This window comes from Budorcas taxicolor, chromosome 15 (genome assembly GCF_023091745.1).
Source record: "Budorcas taxicolor isolate Tak-1 chromosome 15, Takin1.1, whole genome shotgun sequence".
Taxonomy (NCBI): domain Eukaryota; kingdom Metazoa; phylum Chordata; class Mammalia; order Artiodactyla; family Bovidae; genus Budorcas; species Budorcas taxicolor.
The window spans coordinates 61450365-61470723 of record NC_068924.1 but is presented as its reverse complement, the minus strand read 5'-3'; the positions used below and the strand labels follow the sequence as shown (position 1 = coordinate 61470723).

At 36.9% G+C, this 20359-nt stretch overlaps 1 protein-coding gene across 1 annotated transcript in view; it reads left to right on the top strand.

The window, feature by feature from the left end:
• The window catches only part of CCDC73 (coiled-coil domain containing 73), a 110579-nt gene that overhangs the window by 32220 nt on the left and 58000 nt on the right, over positions 1-20359 (top strand). Inside the window, exon 6 of the mRNA XM_052653054.1 lies at positions 15803-15841. Coding sequence (XP_052509014.1) covers positions 15803-15841 — 39 coding nt within the window. The remainder of the gene's footprint in view (positions 1-15802; positions 15842-20359) is intronic.

Below are 20359 nucleotides of genomic sequence, written 5' to 3'. Positions count from 1 at the left end.
TCAACTCATTTTTTAATTGGGTTATTTGGGGTTTCTGATATTGAGTATGTATGTATGAGTTCCTTCTATGTTTTGGATGTGTGTGTGTGTCTGTGTGTGTGTGTGCATGCTCAATCACTCAGTCGTGTCTGACTCTTTGTGGTCCCATGGACTGTAGTCTGCCAGGCTCCTCTGTCCACGGGATTTTTCAGACAAGAATACTGGAGCAGCTTGCCATTTCCTACTCCAGGGGATCTTCCTGACCCAGGGATTGAATCCACATATCTTGTGTCTCCTGCATTGGCAGGTAGATTCTTTACCACTGTGCCACCTGGGCAGCACCTGTATTTTGGATATTAATCCCTAATCAGATACATGGTTTGCAAATGTTTCTCCCGTTGTGTAGGTTGCCTTTTCACTCTGTTGATTAGTTCCTTTGCTGTGCAGAAGCTTTTTAGTTTCATGCAGTCCCACTTTTCTATTTTTGTTTTTGTTGCCTGGTCTTTTGGTGTCATATTTAAAAAAATCATTGCTTAGACTAAGAGAAGCTCCTGTATTTCCTTTTAGTAGTTTTATGGCTTCAGTATTTAAGTCTTTAATCTGTTTTGTGTTGACTTTTGTTTATGGTATGAAATCTTGTGCATTGTTTGAGATATGGGTCCAATTTCCTGGTTCTGTATGTGGATATCCAGTTTTTCCAACACCATTTATTGAAGACTGTCATTTCTCCATTATGTGTTCTTGGTGTTCTTGTCAAAGATCAGTTGGCTACAGACATGTGGATTTATTTCTGGGCTTTCTAGTCTGTTCTGTTGGTTGATATGCCTCTTGTTGGTTTTTGTTTTGTTTTGTTTTTTTTTGTCAGTACCATGCTGCTTTGATTACTATAGCTTTGAAATATATTTTGGGATCAGGAAGTATGATGTCTTCAGTTTCATTCATCTTGCTTAAGATTGCTTTGGGCATTTAGGGTCTTTGATGGTTCTACATAAATTTTAGGATTTTTTTTCTATTTCTGTAGAGATTGGCAAAGTGATTTAGATAAGGATTGCACTGAATATGTAGACCACTTTGGGTAATATAGACATTAAGCAATATTAATTTTTCCATCCATGAACACAAGATTCCTTTGCATTTATGTTTGTTGTTGTCATTTGCTGTCGTGTCCGATTCTTTGCGACCCCATGGACTGCAGCATACCAGGCTTCCCTGTCTTTCACTGTCTCCTGGAGTTTGCTCAAACTCATGCCCGTTGAGTTGTGATGCCATTCAATCATCAAATTTATATATGTCTTTTAAATTTATTTTTATCAGTGTTTTATAGTATTCAGTGTACAAGCTTTACCACTTTGGTTAAATCTGTTCCTAAATATTTTACTCATTTTGTTGCTATTGTGATTGTCTTAATTTTCTTTTCAAATAGTTTTTTTTTTCTTACAGAAATGTGGCTGATTTTTGTATGTTGATTTTGTATCCTCAGTTTTACTGAATTCACTGATTAGTTCCAACAGGTTTTGTTGAGCTTTTAAGGTTTTCTATATTTATGATTATGTTAACCTCAAATACCAATAATCTTACTTCTTCCTTTGTGTTTTGGATGCCTTTCTTTTTTTTTTTCTTTCTTCATTGCTCTGGCTAGGACTTCTAGTATTCTGTTGAATAGAAGTGGTGAGAATAGGCACTCATGCCTTATACAGGATTGATTATGATGACCACTGTGGGTTTTTTATATATGACCTTTATTGTGCTGAGGTAAGTTTCTTATATGGCCTTCCCTGGTGTCCAGTGGTAAAGAATACGCCTGCCGATGGAGGAGACATGGGTTCAGTCCCTGGATCAGGAAGATCCCCTGGAGAAGGAAATGGCAACTCACTTCAGTATTCTTGCCTAGGAAATCCCATGGACAGAGGAGCCTGATGGACTGCAGCCCATGGGGTTGCAAAGAGTCCGACACGACTTAGCAACTGAGCACACACACAAGTTTCTAACATACCTATTTTGTTGAGAGTTTTTTAACGTGAATGGGTGTTGAATTTCGTCAAATGCTTTTCTGTGTTTATTGAGATGAACGTGTTTTTTTTCCTTTCATTTTGTCAGCGTGGTGTATCACATTGGTTGATTTGCATATGGTTGACTATCCTTTTATCCCAGGGATTGAAGTGCATTTGATAATGGTGTATGGTCCTTTTAATATGCTCTTGAATTTGAGTTTCTAGAATTTTATTAAAGATTTTTGCATCTTTGTTCATCAGGGCTACTGGCTTATAGTTTTCTAATAGTGTCTTTGTCTGGTTTTGCTGTCAGAATGATACTGGCCTCATAAAATGAGTTTGGAAGTGTTCCCTGCTCTGCATTTTGGAAGAATATAAGGATTTCTGTTAAATCTTCTTGGAATGTTTGGTAGAATTCTTCCACAAAGCTGTCTAGTCCTGGGGTTTTCTTTGTTGGGAGGTTTTAAATTACTGATTCAGTGTCCTCATTTGCTATCAGTATGTTCAAACTTTTTAGTTCATTCTTATCCACTTCTTCTAATGGAAGAATTTATTGGCATATAGTTGTTTATAGTCACTTATGATACTTTTTATTTCTGAGGCATCCACTGTAATGTCTCCTTTTCATTTCTAATTTTGTTTACTTGAGTCTTCTGTCTTTTTCTTAGTCTAGCTAACGGTTTGTCAGTTTTGCTTATTCTTTCCAAAAAACTAAGTCTTAGTTCTGTTGATTTTTTTCTATTGTTTTTCTATTTGCTATTTGATTTATTTCTGTTTAAATTCTACTATTTTCTTCCTTCTGTTGATTTTGGCCTAGTTCTTTTTTTTTCTCCTAGTTCTTTGAGATGTAAAGTTAGATTGTGTGCAGTTTTTCTTTTTTTTTAATGTAGGCATTTATCATTGTGAAATCTTCTATTGTATTGCTTTTGGTGCATTCCATAAGTTTTTGTATGTTGTGTTATTGTTTTCATTTTGTCTTGAGATATTTTTTAAATTATCCTTTTTTAAAAAAATAATGAATGTTCAAGAATTTGTTATTTATTTTCCAAGTATTCGTGAATTTTCTATTTTCTTACTGTTAATAATTTCTAATTTTATTCCATTGTGACCAGAAAAAATACTTGGAATGCTTTCAATCTTCTTAAATGTAACTTTTTTGTGGCCTATCACATAAAAGTTGATTTTTCTGTGATAGACTATATGATAGACATATGATCTATCTTGGAGAATGTTCCATGTATGCTTGAGAAGAATGTGTATTCGTCTTCCTTTGAGTGAAACTTCTGTATATGTCTGTTAGGTCCATTTGATCTATAGTGATGTTCAAGTCAACTGTTTCTTTATTGATTTTCTTTTTTCTATCCATATGGAAAGTCAGGTATTCGCGTCTCCACCATTATTGTGTTTTTGTTGATTTCTCCCTTCAAGTCTATTGATAATTGCTTTGCATATTTAAGTGCTCTGATGTTGGATACATATATATTTATTGTATCTTCCAAACTGACTATTGAGCACTATATAATGACCTTCTTTATCTTTAGAGACAGTTTTGACTTAGTTTATTTTATCTGATGGGGCTTCCCTGGTGGCTCAGATGGTAAAGAGTCTGCCTGCAGTGCAGGAGAAGGCAATGGCAACCCACTCCGGTACTCTTGCCTGGAGGGTCCCATAGACGGAGGATCCTGGTAGGCTGCGGTCCATGGGGTTGCTAAGAGGCGGACACGACTGAGTGACTTCACTTTCACTTTTCCCTTTCATGCATTGGAGAAGGAAATGGCAGCCCACTCCAGTGTTCTTGCTTGGAGAATCCCAGGGATGGGGGAGCCTGGTGGGCTGCCGTCTACGGGGTCACACAGAGTTGGACACGACTGAAGTGACTTAGCAGCAGCATCAGGAGCAGTACAGGAGACCTGGGTTCAATCCCTGGGTCAGGAAGATCCCCTGGAGAAGGAAATGGAAACCACTCCAATATCCTTGCCTGGAAAATTCCATGGACGGAGGAGCCTGGCAGACTACAGTCCATGGGATCACAAAAAGTCAGACACAACTGAGTGACTTCAGGCAATTTTGTCTAAGTTTAGCCACCCTGCTTTCTTTTGGTTACTTTTTTGGTATGTCTTTGGTATGTCTTTAAATCTTTTTATTTTTAGTCTATGTGTGTTCTTAAATCTACATTGAGTCTCTTATAGATACTATGTCACTGGATTTTTAAAAAATTCATTTAGTCTCTCTATGAGTTTTTATTGGAGAGTTTAATCTATTTACATTTAATATAAGTATTAATTGGTGTGGAATTACTGTTGTCATTCTGTTGACTGTTTCTGTTTTAGTTGTTTTATATATCTCTTCATCTCTTTTGTTATTTGAAGTTTTTGTAGTGATTTTTAAAAGTCTTATCTTTTGATGGGTGTTCCATAAATCTTACATGCTTGTTTCACTCTCATTCATTTTTCTTTTCACTACTCAATTTAAAATGACCTGTCTTTGAGTTCACTGGGTTTTTTCCCTCCTGTTTCACTGAGTGTGCTGGTTGGAACTCTCTGTTACATTTTTAATTTCATTCATTGTATTCTTCAGCTCTATAGGTTGTTTTTTTTTTTTTTTTTTTGGTTCTTTCCTTGTGACTTTTATCTGTATTGAACTTCTCATTTTATTCATGTAATTTTTTTCCTAATTTTGTTGAATTTTCTATCTGTGTTGTCTTAAAATTTGCTGAGCTTCTTTAAAACAATTATTTTGAGTTCTTTGTCAAGTAATTCATAGATCTCTAATTCTTTGGGGTCAGTTACTAGAAATTTGCAAAGTTCCTCTGGTGGTTTCATGGTTCCTTGATTTTTGTGTTCCTGTAGTCCTTTGTTGGTATATGTGCATTGAAGGAGCAGTGTTTTTGGACTAGCTCTGGTGAGTATAAATCTTGACCTACTGGTGGGTGTGAGAATGCTAGTTGAGTAGGGTATGTGGTGGTACCAGCTGTAGTGCTGGGTCAGGCAGCTCTGACTTGGTTTGGGAGCAGTGGTGCCTCTGGCTCCAAGAAAGAGCACAGTGGCTTGGGCTCCAGGGAGCTCCATCAACTCAAGTAGGTATGGACATAGCAAAGACTGTAAGGGTCCTTGGAGGTGAAGTTCGCTCATGTCCATGGTAGTGATAAGGGCTGTTGAGGTCTTTGGTGGCGAAGGCTGCTGGTGTCTTCCTGCTCTCCTTCTCTCCCATTTGGGGAGAGTTGTGGTTGAGGGCATTTCTTTTGGCACCAAGCTGTGTGAGCCTAGAGAATGGAATGACACAGGTGAATTGCTGCCTATACTTTTCTGTTTGGACATCCTTAATTTTTGGTGCTCTACTGGGTTCCTGCAGCTGCTTAATTGTACTCCAGAGGTCTTCCAGAAATGATTTCATTCATAGGTACTTGTTAAGTCATGTGGAGGATGTGGAATTGGGGGAAAAGGACTGGGTCCTCCTGATCTACCATCTTTCTGATATCACGCCTGTGAATTCTTTATTTCTCAGAAATAAGCCCTTTTTGTTTGTGTTCTGGGCTTCAGATGTTTTTTTCAGTTCGTCATTTGTATTTTGATTTTGTTTGACTTTTACCATTTGCTATAAATTATTTTCCTTTTATGGCTTTTGAAGTTTGTCATGGTTAGAAAGGCATTCACAACTACAAAGTTATAAAAAGGATTTTCCCATGTTTTCTTTTATTACATCTATGTACTCAAATTTTACATTATATCTTTGATCAATTTGAAGTTTATCTTTGTAACAGTATAAGATATGGATCTAAGTCTATATTTTTTCAGGTTATTAAGTTGTCTTAATACTGTTTAGATTCTCCTCATTTGAGATACTAAGCAATTTTTGTTTTGAATTTCCTTAGTTACTTTGATGTAACAAAGTAAATAAAAATTAAGTAAAACAAAATGTCAATGAGTTCCAAGAAGAATGTTTTCAGTAAAAAGAAGGGCATGGATTCTGTTCATCAGATTGGATGAATAAGAGGCTGGAAGATACTGATATGGTGAAAAGTCCTTATATTTTATTTCAGCAACAGCAATGCAGCAACAAAGCAGTAAGTGATTAGAAACTCCAGAGAAAACAGATTACTCTATAACTAGGATATAAAGTAAATTACAGTTTGGAGTGGTTTTGAGCAATTGATGGGTTAAAATAGAAGATATTTAGGTCCTGACCCTAGTAAAATCATCCTTCGTATGGCATATTGGTCCCAGAAAAAATGTAGTATTAACATCTTGTTAGGTTTTGCATTTAAAAAATCTGTATTGTTTTTAATGACATACACACTGTTGAATTCTCATTTTTTTTAGAATTAACCTATAAGCAAAGCATGGAAGACTTAATTATGGTTACATAATAAAATTTAAATGTTACTAACCTTGTTGATGAGAAACTAAAAATGTAGGGAAATGAAGTTGATGGTGATATCCAGAAATATTCTTTAAAACAGATGGAAAAGAAATAGAAGTTTAAGGCTACTATTTAAAGTTTATGTAGTTACACAGTTTAGTGATTCTTTTCATACCTCAGATATTTAGTTAAAAATGATCCCAGTAGAGAAATTTTAAAAATTGTTATTGTAGTTGAGTAAACAAATTACTATTCAGTTCAGTTCAGTTCAGTCACTCAGCCGTGTCTGACTCTTTGTGACTCCATGAATCACAGCACGGCAGCCCTCCCTGTCCATCACCAACTCCTGGAGTTTGCTCAAACTCATGTCCATCGAGTCAGTGATGCCATCTAGCCATCTCACCCTCTGTTGTCCCCTTCTTCCTGCCCCCAATCCCTCCTAGCATCAGGGTCTTTTCCAGTGAGTCAATTCTTCGCATGAGGTGGCCAAAGTATTAGAGTTTCAGCTTCAGCATCAGTCCTTTCAATGAACACCCAGAACTGATCTCCTTTAGAATGGACTGGTTGGATCTCCTTGCAGTCCAAGGGACTCTCAAGAGTGTTCTCCAGCACCACAGTTCAAAAGCATCAGTTCTTCAGTGCTCAGCTTTCTTCACAGTCCAACTCTCACATCCATACATGACTACTGGAAAAACCACAGCCTTGACTAGACGGACCTTTGTTGGCAAAGTAATGTATCTGCTTTTGAATATACTATCTAGGTTAGTCATAACTTTTTTTCCAAGGAGTAAGTGTCTTTTAATTTCATGGCTGCAGTCACCATCTGCAGTGATTTTGGAGCCCCCCAAAATAAAGTCTGACACTGTTTCCACTGTTTCCCCATCTATTTGCCATGAAGTGATGGGACCAGATGCCATGATCTTCATTTTCTGAATGTTGAGCTTTAAGCCAACTTTCTCACTCTCCTCTTTCACTTTGATCAAGAGGCTTTTTAGTTCCTCTTCACTTTCTGCCATAAGGATGGTGTCTTTTGCATATCTGAGGTTATTGATATTTCTCCTGGCAATTTTGATTCCAGCTTGTGCTTCTTCCAGCCCAGCCCTATTATAACTATTTTAAAAGACTCTCTAATGTGTTTTTTTTAACAGAGTCTTAAACTAGGCATAACATCTCTTTTTTTCTGGATAAATCCTGAAAAAGTAGTACATTTTTCCCTACTAAAATGTTGTCAATCAAGAAATATATCAATTTTGTTATAAAGGCTTTGTTCTTTTAGTACTTTTTCTTAAATTGTTTCATTTGGTACCACTTATGCATGTTTAATTATCAGATAATACAATGAGTGTTTTCAAAGCAAAAGAAATTTCTTCATATGGATGGCCTGAATCAGTGCAAGAGCTGTAAGGATTTCTTTTACCTTGTTCAATCTGAGACATAGTACAGGTGATGTATATGTTACTTAACGATCTGCTGAACATGGTATATGAACAGTGTACAACAGTGAAGATACTTTTGGTATTTCTCCTCCAAGTTAAAAAAAGTTCCTGTTCAATTGTGGATTTTACATAAATCCATTGAAAGTGAAGTCACTCAGTGTGTAGGCAAAGGAAATTCACAGCCTCCTAACCATCTTGTAGCAACTTCCTTTCCTCCTTTACTTAGATTGCTACTTTTTCCCTTTTTGAAGGTCATGCCTACCATGTACTCCATGGTAAAGAACCCAGCTGCCAGTGCAACTGCCAATCCAAAGGCTGGTTTGATCCCTGGTTTGGGAAGATCCCCTGGAGAAGGAAATGGCGACTCACTCAAATATTCTTGCCTGGAAAATTCCATGGACAGAGGAGCTTGGAGGGCCTCAGTCCATGGGGTTACAAAAGTCAGACACACGTTAGCAACTGAGAGTTCATGCATGCACCATATGCTAGATGGCAGGAAAAACAAATCAAATTACCTTTTTTTGAAAAGCTCATAGCCAAGCAACTCTGCCTACTGAATTCTAAAACAAAATGAACAGACAGAAAACCACAAAACAAAAAGCTGAGTTATTTTTGCTTTAATAGATTCTTTGAATGTGTTTAATTTCTACTTAAAATGGTACCTTGTTATTTGATTTTAAAAGAGATTAGGTAGAGCAGGGCAAGCTGCTTATATCTAAATTAGCTGACAAAGTAAACTTCATGTAAACAGTATACCTAAGGCTAAATAGATTTTGCTGGGTGTCCTGGAGATTTTAAGTAAATTATTTCTGCCTAGTAAAGACTGACCACATGATCCCGTGGTTCCTGAGCCTTGATTTTTCCTTAGGTAAAAATGAGGAAATTGAAATACATCAGCATTTCCCAAACAAGACCATTTTGTGAAGCAATAACATATCTACATTCTCTACTCTGAATACCATGAGTAAGGAAATCTGGGAAAGGTCTTTATTCTCCTTCCCAGAAGAGGCACGAATAAAAGAGCACATATAGAAGCTGGTAAATACGGAGTAATGGGATAGATGACTTACAAGATTTTCAGCACTAATGCTCTGATATTTTGTTACTTCACTAAGTTTTAAACTTACTGAGTTTATAAACTAAGACGTTAATTCTTCTCATAGAACTGGAGGCATATTTAACACATAATGTATTATTTCTACTATTGAATTCTTATCTTACTAGGTCTTGCCTAACAACAGTGATAAAAAGGAACTAAATTCCTGGAGCTTTGAGTGTATACATTTATCCATAAGGAACTCCTAGATATTTGGATAATTTTGTAGTTTGGAGAATCATAAATTTACAGAGATGTTAGAAATACACTGTTCTTGTTCATTCGCTAAGTTGTATCCAACTGTTTGTGACCTCATGGACTGTAGCACATCAGGCTTCCCTGTCCTTCCCTACTTCCAGGAGTTTGCTCAAACTCATGTTTGTTGAGTCAGTGATGCTATCCAACCATCTCATCCTCTGTCGCCCCCTTCTCCTGCCCTTAATCTTTCCCAGAATCAAGGTCTTTTCCAATGAGTTAACTCTTTGCATCAGGTGGCCAGAGTATTGGCACTTCGCCATCAGTCATTCCATGAATATTCAGGGTTGGTTTCGTTTAGGATGGACTGGTTTGATCTCCTTGCAGTCCAAGGGACTCTCGAGAGTCTTCTCCAACATCACAGCTCAAAAATATTAATTCTCCAGTAATTTTGCATTACAGAATGTATTTTCCTGAATGATTTAAAAGTAATATGCCAATCTGATGCCCTATCTCCCCCAATACTGTACTGTCTCTCCTATAATCAAGGACATTCTCCTGCAAAACCATAACACAACCATAATATCTTAAAGTTAATTTTGATATGTGCTGCTGCTGCTAAGTTGCTTCAGTCGTGTCCAACTCTGTGCGACCCCATAGACGGCAGCCCACCAGGCTCCCCATCCCTGAGATTCTCCAGGCAAGAACACTGGAGTGGGTTGCCATTTCCTTCTCCAATGCATGAAAGTCAAAATGAAGTCACTCAGTCGTGTCTGACTCTTCGCGACCCCATAGACTGCAGCCTACCAGGCTCCTCTGCCCATGGGATTTTCCAGGCAATAGCTGTAATCTAATTCTCACGTTCTGTTCAGGTTTTACCAGTTGTCTTAGCAAAAGGATCCAGTTTAAAATCTTACATTACTCTTAGCTGTCATGTCTCTTTGATCTCTTTCAGTCTGTAACAGTTCCCCAGTCTTTGCATGAGTTTTATGCCTTTGAAACTCTTGAAGATCATAGACCAGTTATTTTGTAGAATGTCCTCCAGTTTCTGTTCGTATGATATTTCTTCATGAATAGAATCAGTTTATGCACTTTTGGCAGGAATATTACAGAAATAAGGCCTTGCTCCTATAATTTAATCCTGTCAGATATTTGGTTATTTCAGTTATTTTATTTCGATGCTCACATTGTCATTAGTTTGGCCAGTAGCTATCCATTCAGGCTGATTTTTTAGCCTTATGGACATGTCTTTATCATTCTTCAGTGTTTTCTTGCTCTTAGATAAAAACAAAATATACCAGGATCACTTTGTAGTTTAACTAACCTTGACTTAGAATAAATCATTTCTCAACGTTGCCCTGGTTCCTTTCAGTGTAAAATGGAATGTAGACATGCAGATCTCAGCACTGTTACACTCATTACTTTTGGGGTGTCACTGGTCTCAGACCATCAACGGACAGAGCTAGGGAATTGATGTTTATATTTATATACACACAAATACATAAACATGCATTTATAATTATGTTTGTTTCTTTATCAATTTTATATGTCAAAAATCATGAATTCACATTACTTCCAATTCGAATCCAAAACCCAAGGTTAATTTTAATTTATTTCCCTTCCATATTTATATATTTCCTTTCTTTTACAGTAAAAATATGACTTTATTCTCAATAGATTTACTTATTTGATAAATTACCCTATATGTGACCAGGGTACCATTCTGCTACTCCTTCCTTCCTAATGTGGATACCCTCTTTTCCCTGCTTCAACTCTGACACCTGGGTCACCCTTTTTCAACACTGCCTACTAACCACCTTGCTCAGCTTTTGACTCCCCGCAGTAAATTGCCTCACCATTCAGGCCTGATTCGCTGTTCTGGAATGCTGCTGCCATGACCCTTTCACTTCTTCCCCACCTAATGAACTTGGGACTGATTTGTTCAGGAATGTGAGAAGTTAAATATTTTTATCACAGTATTTAAAAAAATTTATTCCCCAGTAACATAAATCTAGTTAATGGAAAATTAATGGGAAAATAGATTTGCTCTAAACAAGTGTACTTTACAGTCAATTTTTCATAAAATTTTCCATAAAGTGAGGGATAACTAAGGAAACATTTGTACTTTATCTTTGAAATTGCCTTCTATAGTTAATACATTAATTAGTCTTAGTATCTTTTTGATCCTGTGTTAGGAAGATGCCTATATCTAATATTGTAAGCCCATTTTATGTGATTTCAGAATGAAAAATCATTATATAGAACATCCATAAAAATTTCATGTCAGTCTAGTTGTTACTTTCAGATTTGACTTGTCATAGGGATGCAGCTACACAGTAGTTTTTTAAGTTGGGAAGTGCCCTGGAGGTGTTAATAAAATAGAGCTGTGAGTCAAGATTCAGAAAGAATAAAAGGGATATTAATGCAGGATATTAATGTTTCAAGGACAGTGACCTGAAGAAATTTGGTAAATTTGCTCTGTTTATCAGTTTTTTCTTTGGCGAATGGTAGCTGTATTAGTGAGGGTTCACCTGGGAAACAGAACCAATCGGTTCAGTTCAGTTCAGTTGCTCAGTCGTGTCTGACTCTTTGCGACCCCATGAATTGCAGCACACCAGGCCTCCCTGTCCATCACCAACTCCCAGAGTTCACTCAGACTCACGTCCATTGAGTCCGTGATGCCATCCAGCCATCTCATCCTCTGTCATCCCCTTTTCCTCCTGCCCCCAAACCCTCCCAGCATCAGGGTCTTTTCCAGTGAGTCAGCTCTTTGCATGAGGTGGCCAAAGTACTGGAGCTTGAGCTTTAGCATCATTCCTTCGAAAGAACACCCAGGACCAATCTCCTTTAGAATGGACTGGTTGGATCTCCTTGCAATCCAAGAGACTCTCAAGAGTCTTCTCCAACACCACAGTTGAAAAGCATCAATTCTTCAGCGCTCAGCTTTCTTCACAGTCCAATTGTCACATCCATACATGACCACTGGAAAAACCATAGCCTTGACTAGACGGACCTTTGTTGGCAAAGTAATGTCTCTGCTTTTGAATATGCTATCTAGGTTGGTCATAACTTTCCTTCCAAGGAGTAAGCGTCTTTTAATTTCATGGCTGCAATCACCATCTGAAGTGATTTTGGAATCAATATTACACACACACACACACACACACACACACACACACAAATATAGGGGCTTCCCAGGTGGTACTACTGGTAAAGAACCCATCTGCCAATGCAGGAGAGAAGTAAGAGATGCAGGTTCCATCCTTGGGTCAGAAAGATACCCTGGAGGAAGAAATGCCAACCCACTCTAGTATTCTTGCCTGGAGAACCCCACAGACAAAGGAGCCTGGCAGGCTACAGTCTATACGGTTGCAAAGAGTTGGACATGACTGAAGTGACTTAGCCCGCATATATCTATATCTGTAGAGATGATATGTGGAATTGACTCACATATTCACACATTCACACAATTTGGAGGCAGAAAAGTGCTGTGAAAACTGAAGGTGTAATTCTAGTCTGAGTTCCAAGGATTGTCTCTTTTTTCCCTCTTATTTTTCTAGATGGGCTTCCCTGGTGGCTCAGCTGGTAAAGAATCAACCTGTAATGTGGGAGATCTGGGTTTGATCCCCAGGTTGGGAAGATACCCTGGAGAAGGGAATGGCTACCCACTCCAGTATTCTGGCCTGGAGAATTCCATGGAATATATAGGCCATAGGGTCTCAAAGAGTCAGACACAACTGAGAGACTTTCACTTCACTTAACTTCTACCCTTTTACTTTTCTTTTGTCTGTTTCCCCTAAAAAATACTGTGATCTCATCCAGTGTCTTTTCTTTAAAATGGGATCTACATGCAAAGGGCTTCCAAATGTTTATCTCCAGCTCCAGATGCAGCCTGGATTGACTATTGGATGTCTATAAGACATCTGAAACTTGACATATTCAAAACTAAGTTCCTAAAATCTCATTCCCCTGAAAACTAAATAACTTATTTGTCTTTTTGTTGTTGTTGTTGTTAATTAAAACTTCTTTCTTCCTGCTGCAGATTTTTTTTTTAGCTTTTCTCTCAGAGTATATCAAGAATCCAACCACTTTTCACTGTCTTTTACTAACACTCTGGTCCTCTTTTATCATCCTCTTTCATCTCAATTGCAGTCATTTATTAAGTGTTTTTCCTGCTGCCGCTTCTGTTCTCCTTCAGTTTTAACAAAACAGAGTGATCCTTTTAAAGAATAAGTTAGCCTATGTCACATTTGTGCTTGCTACTACTCCTCAGGGGCTTCCTGTCTCATTCAGTGCAAATCATTATCATGTGCAACAAGACCTACAGTGGTTTGGTCCTACCCCCTCTCCTACTCTCCTCTGAACTCATTGTTCCCTGTTTCTTCCCGCTTGCTTACTAAACCTTCCAGCCATATTGGCGTCCTTGCTATTCTATGACTACACAAGACATTTTCTCGCCTTAGGGCCTTTGCAGTTGCTGAAATAATCTTCCTTACTTTCTGTTGAGTCTTTACTCACAAGTTGCCCTTTCAAAAGGACTTTCCTGGCCATCTATGTAATCCTCTTCCCTGATTTATTATTTTTCTTAAGCACTTAATCAGTATCTAGTAGAGCCATATATTTTAACTTATTTATACTGCTCATTATCTACATTCCCCAGAATTTATACTGGACAGGATTTTTTTGTCCAATACTGTACCTTGAATGTCTACATGAGTGCTTTATTACAGTAAACATTCATTGTTTGTTGAAGAAATGAATCACACATAACTGATTCCACCAAAATGAAATGAAATTATTAACTTACTCAAGGCAGCATGCTGAACAGTTTTTTTAATAGGAAATGTGAAGGAATGATCTCGTGTAAATTTTAACAAATACTAGGTGAGTTCAAGTAAATAAGCACTCATACATGGCTTTGTTGTTGTTGTTAAGTCGCTCAGTCATGTCTGACTCTGTGACCTCATGCGCTGTAGCCCACCTGGCTCCTCTGTCCTGGAATTTCCTGGGCAAGAATACTGGACTTGGGTTGTTATTTCCCTCTCCAGGGGATCTTCCTGACCCAGGGATAAAACCCACATCTCCTGTATTGGCAGGCAGATTCTTTACTGCTGAGCCAGCAGAGAAACACTCATACGTGGCTAGTTGGAGCTTAACGGCCTACCACTCTGGAGGACTATTATGTGTAATGACAATTGTTAAGTCTATAAAAATGAACACATCTTAGGAGTTCTGCTTCATGGGATTCATTCTGCTAAAATGTATAACCTCAGAGTTTTTTTGGTGCAGCATGTTTACTTTTGGTACAGTATGTTTATATGAAAGAAGAATTCTTTCATAGAACTGAAAACTGGGTTCAGTTCAGTTCAATCGCTCAGTCGTGTCCGACTCTTCACGACCCCATGAATTGCAGCATGCCAGGCCTCTCTATCCATCACCAACTCCCAGAGTTCACTCAAACTCACATCCATCAAGTCAGTGATGCCGTCCAGCCATCTCATCCTCTGTCGTCCCCTTCTCCTCCTGCCCCCAATCCCTCCTAGCATCAGTCTTTTCCAATGAGTCAATTCTTCGCATGAGGTGGCCAGAGTACTGGAGTTTCAGCTTTAACATCATTCCTTCCAAAGAACACCCAGGACCAATCTCCTTCAGAATGGACTGGTTGGATCTCCTTGCAGTCCAAGGGAGTCTCAAGAGTCTTCTCCAGCACGACATTTCAAAAGCATCAATTCTTCGGTGCTCAGCTTTCCTCCCAGTCCAACTCTCACATCCATACATGACTACTGGAAAAACCATAGCCTTGACTAGACGGACCTTTGTTGGCAAAGTAATGTCTCTGCTTTTGAATATGCTATCTAGGTTGGTCATAACTTTTCTCCCAAGGAGTAAGCATCTTTTAATTTCATGGCTGCAATCACCATCTGCAGTGATTTTGAAGCCCCCCAAAATAAAATCTGACACTGTTTCCACTGTTTCCCCATCTATTTCCCATGAAGTGATGGGACCAGATGTAAGTCTACAAAAATAGCAGTTTGATAAAACTATGGTAGCAGGTTAAACAGTGGAATACTATGTAGCCATTAAAAACTTGTATTGTAGATTAATTTGTGATATAAAAGTGTTTGCTATATATTAAGTAAAAATAACGTTACAAAATGGTACATATATTATGATTCTACCCACCACTGACTCTTTTTTAAAATACATAGAAAAATACCTGGAAACACCATGGTATTAATGATTGTTATTTCTGTGTTGTGAGATGGTTTTTTTAAGACAACATTTTTCCTTGTGGTTGTCTATTTTATAAAAATTTTTTCAACAAAACAGCTAATATGCAGCAAACCTGCCTACAGTTCTTTGCTGTTCTTCTTACTTTTTCTTCATAGTAGTTGTCACTCTCTAATTTCCATTCCTTTTGCTTACATTTTATTGTCTGTCTGCCACCACCCCCACTAGACAGAAAGCTTGTTAAGAACAGGGACTTGGTTTGCTGTTGTATCCCAGGATCCTAGGAAAATGGCTGGCATATAGTACTTGCTCTATAAATACGTGTTGAATAAATAAATGTATTTTGTTATGAGAAATAAAGTTATGGTAAATAACACTTTGAAAAAATGTCATTGGAAATAAGTGCATAGAAGGTAAATGTCATATTATATAGCATACAATTTTAGTTTCAGAAGGAATTTATAGAAAATAGCTAAAAAGTTTTAACAAAGTTTTTTCTTCTTATTTTATTCAAGGTTTCTAAATATTCTTTACAGAAGAAAGTGAGTGAAATGGTAAGGAAATTTCAAAATATTTACCCACTCACCCCAAATTGGAGAAGGCAACAGCATCCCACTTCAGTACTTTTGCCTGGAAAATCCCATGGATGGAGGAGCCTGGTAGGCTGCAGTCCATGGGGTCGCTGAGGGTCGGTCAACTGAGTGACTTCACTTTCCCTTTTCACTTTCATGCATTGGAGAAGGAAATGGCAACCCACTCCAGTGTTCTTGCCTGGAGAATCCCAGGGATGGGGGAGCCTGGTGGGCTGCTGTCTCTGAGGTCGCACAGAGTCGGACATGACTGAAGTGACTTAGCAGTAGCAGTAGCAGCACCCCAAATTAGTACATAATGTATACAATATTTTGTCAAGTTAATGTGATACTTATAGTAAAAAGGAGTTGAACTGGATATTGATATCCATTTTAAAGGACTGAATTATAATTTCAGATGTAGCTTAAATGAATTATTTCACAAGTTTATTTCCAGTTTACACAGTGTTTAGTGTGTGTGTGTTAGTCACTCAGTCTTGTCTGACTCTTTGTGACCCCATGGCCTGTAGCCTGCCAGGCTCTTCTGTCCATGGGATTTCCCAGGTAGGAGTACTGGAGTGGGTTGCCATTCCTTTCTCCAGGGGATCTTCTCAACCCAGGGATCAAATCTGTGTCTCCTGCATTGCAGGCAGATTCTTTACCATCTGAGTCACCAGGGCTCAGTGTTTACATACGATGAAGTAAGTTTAACATAGTTCCTGAATTATTGGTAGAGGTCTGTATCCAAATTAAACAACAAAGAAGTGAAATCAGAACTGTGAAATCCCTTACTTTAATGATGTCTTTTATAGGTATTTGTGTAAACGTGTAATTACTTTTAGCCTGAAAAATTGAAATAATATGAAGTAACATTTGAATACTGCACTTCAGATATGGTACTCATCCTTTATCATTCAACAAGTGTTTGTTTGTTGCACATTCCTCTTACGTAATATATTAAAATTAATATTTGCATTTTTACAACAATATTTTAGGAATATTTACTTTGATATTCTCTCTATCCCTGTTTGATACAAAAGAATTTTTTCTCTATATTTTTGACTAAGGAAAATCCTCCCATATCCACTTATATCTTAAGAGGACTTTTTGGGTGTCTTTATGCTATTTCATTCTCTTTGAAGCAGACTATAAGGCAAGGGAAACTAATTTTTGAGTAAGGTTTGTCTTATATCTATGAGAAGTAAGAAATGAGAAATCACTCCTTATGACATTGAATACAAAAATATAAAGTAAATATTTTGCTTATTGAAATGTTTTGATGGGTTAGAAAATAAAAGCCTCAGAGAGATTGCTAAGCTTGATTGAATAAAAGATCTGAAAATTCTGTCACTGTTCAACTGGAAAGACTAAAGATAATATTGTCAGACTCTTTTAAACTATGATTTTAATTAAGGAGCTGAAAAACTAGATTCCGGTTTAGCTTTAAGTACCATGACATTTGTACTGAAAGTCATCTTCAACGCTACAGTGGTTTTACACAAAATATAGTGAAATTGAATAATGTACCCTCTGACCTGGGAGATAAGGCTACAAGTTAAAGATCAACGGCAACATAAAATGTGTTTTGTTTTATTCCACTTTAAAATTTCATCAGACAGATACTTGTAATCTTAAGAACAAATAGAAACATGCAGTATACTTGTGATAGTTTTTGATCAATTTTAAGCATTGTATTATTGTGAATTAAGATTCTTAAGAACCTACTGAAATGATATTTGAATTATAGTTATAATTTTTTCTGACATTTCAAGGCATTAAATGAATCACTTTGCATTAAAATTATTTTATATATTGATAGGTACACAATATTTTATGCCAATTCTGGCAGACTCTGTATTTTAGATGATTGACTTAAAAGTTAAAAATAATCTTTTTTAAAAACATTCTTTTATTTTTCATTTTACATTATTCTTATATAGTTCAGGTGACTTAAAAAAAAATTTGTTTATTTATTTTTGGCTGTGCTGAGTCTTCATTGCTGAGCAGAATTTTCTCCAGTTGTGGTGAGCAGGGGCTAGTTTCTAGTTGCAGTGTGCAGCTTTCTCATTGCAGTGGCTTCTCTTATGGAGCATTTGCTCTGGGGTGTGTGGTCTTCAGTACACACTGTGGCACATAAGCTCAGTAGTTGAGGCTTGAGGGCTCCAGAGCACAGGCTCAGTCGTTGTGCATGGGTTTAATTTGCTCTGCAACATGTGGGATCTTCCCAGATCAGATTCTGAACCTTGTTTCCTGCATTGGCAGGCGGATTCTTTCTCACTGAGCCACCAGGGAAGCAGTAAACAGTGTTCAAAAATCCAATTTATTTTATTCAGATTAGCACATTATCTTTTTATATTACTTGACTGTGCAAGACAGGAAAAAGATAGTCATTTGTGTCAAGGCAGGACTTGGGGAAGCAGTTGATAAAGTTGTGTCCCAAAAGAAATCATCTAAAAATAGTACTAATCTAATGTTATAAAGAAGTTCATGATTTCCTATAGGCAGGCTCTTAACTGTTAGTAAAATTCTGTCTTGTGGGAATTCAGTAAGGTGATTTTCATGTAGTGGTGGCATATCTCTAGATAAATTAACTCAATTATGAATGGAAAGATTCATCTGTCTCTAAAAGTACCAAAACTTTCTCTTGAACAAATGATCATATCGATCATTACCAATAAGACAAATACAACAAAATATGGTAAAAAATAAGCTATGGAACATCAAATTAATTGATTGGTCATTGATGAAAATCTTTCCTGTTTGATATAGGTGACTACGTTGTGTAACTGAGTAACCAATAGAACTAATGAACAAAATAAAAACTTATCTAACCATCTCTTAGTTACAGTTTATTTCTTTTTTGTATATTACTTTTCCTCTAAAGAAAAGACTTTTAAGAAGGATTGAGTTTTCTTTATTAAGTTATAACAAAATTTCAGCATTGAAGGTTTTGATGAGATTTGGAATTACCACATATTTTCATTCAGAGTAGAATATTTTTAGACTAAAGATTTGTCTGGAAATAATCTTTGTGATTATAATATTATATATATCTGTACACGTAAAATATGTAACTTGAGTGTTTTTAAGTTGTGACCGAAAAGGTGAAAATATCTTAAGGTTACCATGAGTTTTTTAAAAGTGAATTTTATAGCCCATTGAGTTATTTTGGGTTTATATTGAAGAAATTGAAAGGTAATTTGCAAAATGAGGAAATATATAAAGTTTATTTATAAGTATATAAATAGAATGAGGAATATATAAAGTTTGGTTTTGAGTTTTGAATCTTTTTCTTCAGAATTTACTTATATGAACTAATTGTTCATTTATTTCCTTATAGAGACTTTTCAAATCAGTCTCTCTAAGGAAACAAGAAAGGAAAAAATGAGCAGCTTTGCTTTATTAGTAAGTATAGTTGTAGAAAGTTGAGTGTCAATGTTATTTTAAAGTTATTTCTATTTTAAGTGCCTTAAGGGTCTTTTAAGTAAACTTTTAGACCACACACATATAGACACACACACAATACACACACATGCTCATAATTATGTATGTGCTGTTTTCCTCTAATCTTGATTTTCAAAGATTAAATTTGTTTAAAATATGTATGTATTTAGAAAGCAGTGAATCCTGACATCATTTTCTTGTGAACAGTCTTTGCATTTATTATTAAAATTGTGTGAAAGAGAAAACAAGTTGACACAATTCACAGAGTTAAAAAGAACAAAAACACTATATACTCAGTGATTTCTTAGTCATAATCTTTATTATGGTACCATCTGGTGGCTCAGATGGTAAAGAATCTGCCTGCATTGTTGGAGACCTGGGTTCGATCTGGGTTGGGAAGATCCCCTGGAGAAGAGAATGGAAACCCACTTCAGTATTCTTGCCTGGAGAATTCCATGGACAGAGGAACCTGGTGGGCTACAGTCATGGGGTCACAAAGAGTTGAACACAACTGAGCAACTAACACACACACGTATGTAATGTTATAACAGCACCATCACTATAGTTGTATTATTCTTTATAATGATCTTAAGTTTCTGAGGCAGGTGTTACCAATCTGCTTTTTGTTGTTGCTTCCCAAAGGATTTAAACTGTTGACAGTCATGCAGTTAGTGGCAAACTGCCCTCTTCATCTCAAAACTAAATCAAGGTAGCCAACTAGGTTCATATGTGAACAGTCCTACAGGGTCCTATATGAGCCAGTGAGCTATAGATGCCTACTGTGATTTGAAAGACTTTATAGCATTTATCATGGTCATTGAATAAACTAATTGTATTTGAAAATCAGAAGTTGTGTCATGCAGAACAAATGAAACTGCGTTTTAATTCAACTTTGGCTTCAAGCAAAGAATGTTGGAATAGGGTATATCACAAACTAATGTGTATACAGCTCTATGTATGTAGTTGAACTCACTTTAATCTTTGCTGCATTTTTTTTTCTTTTGGCTGCACTATGCGGCATGCAGGATCGTAGTTCCCCAACCAGGGATCAAACTTGTG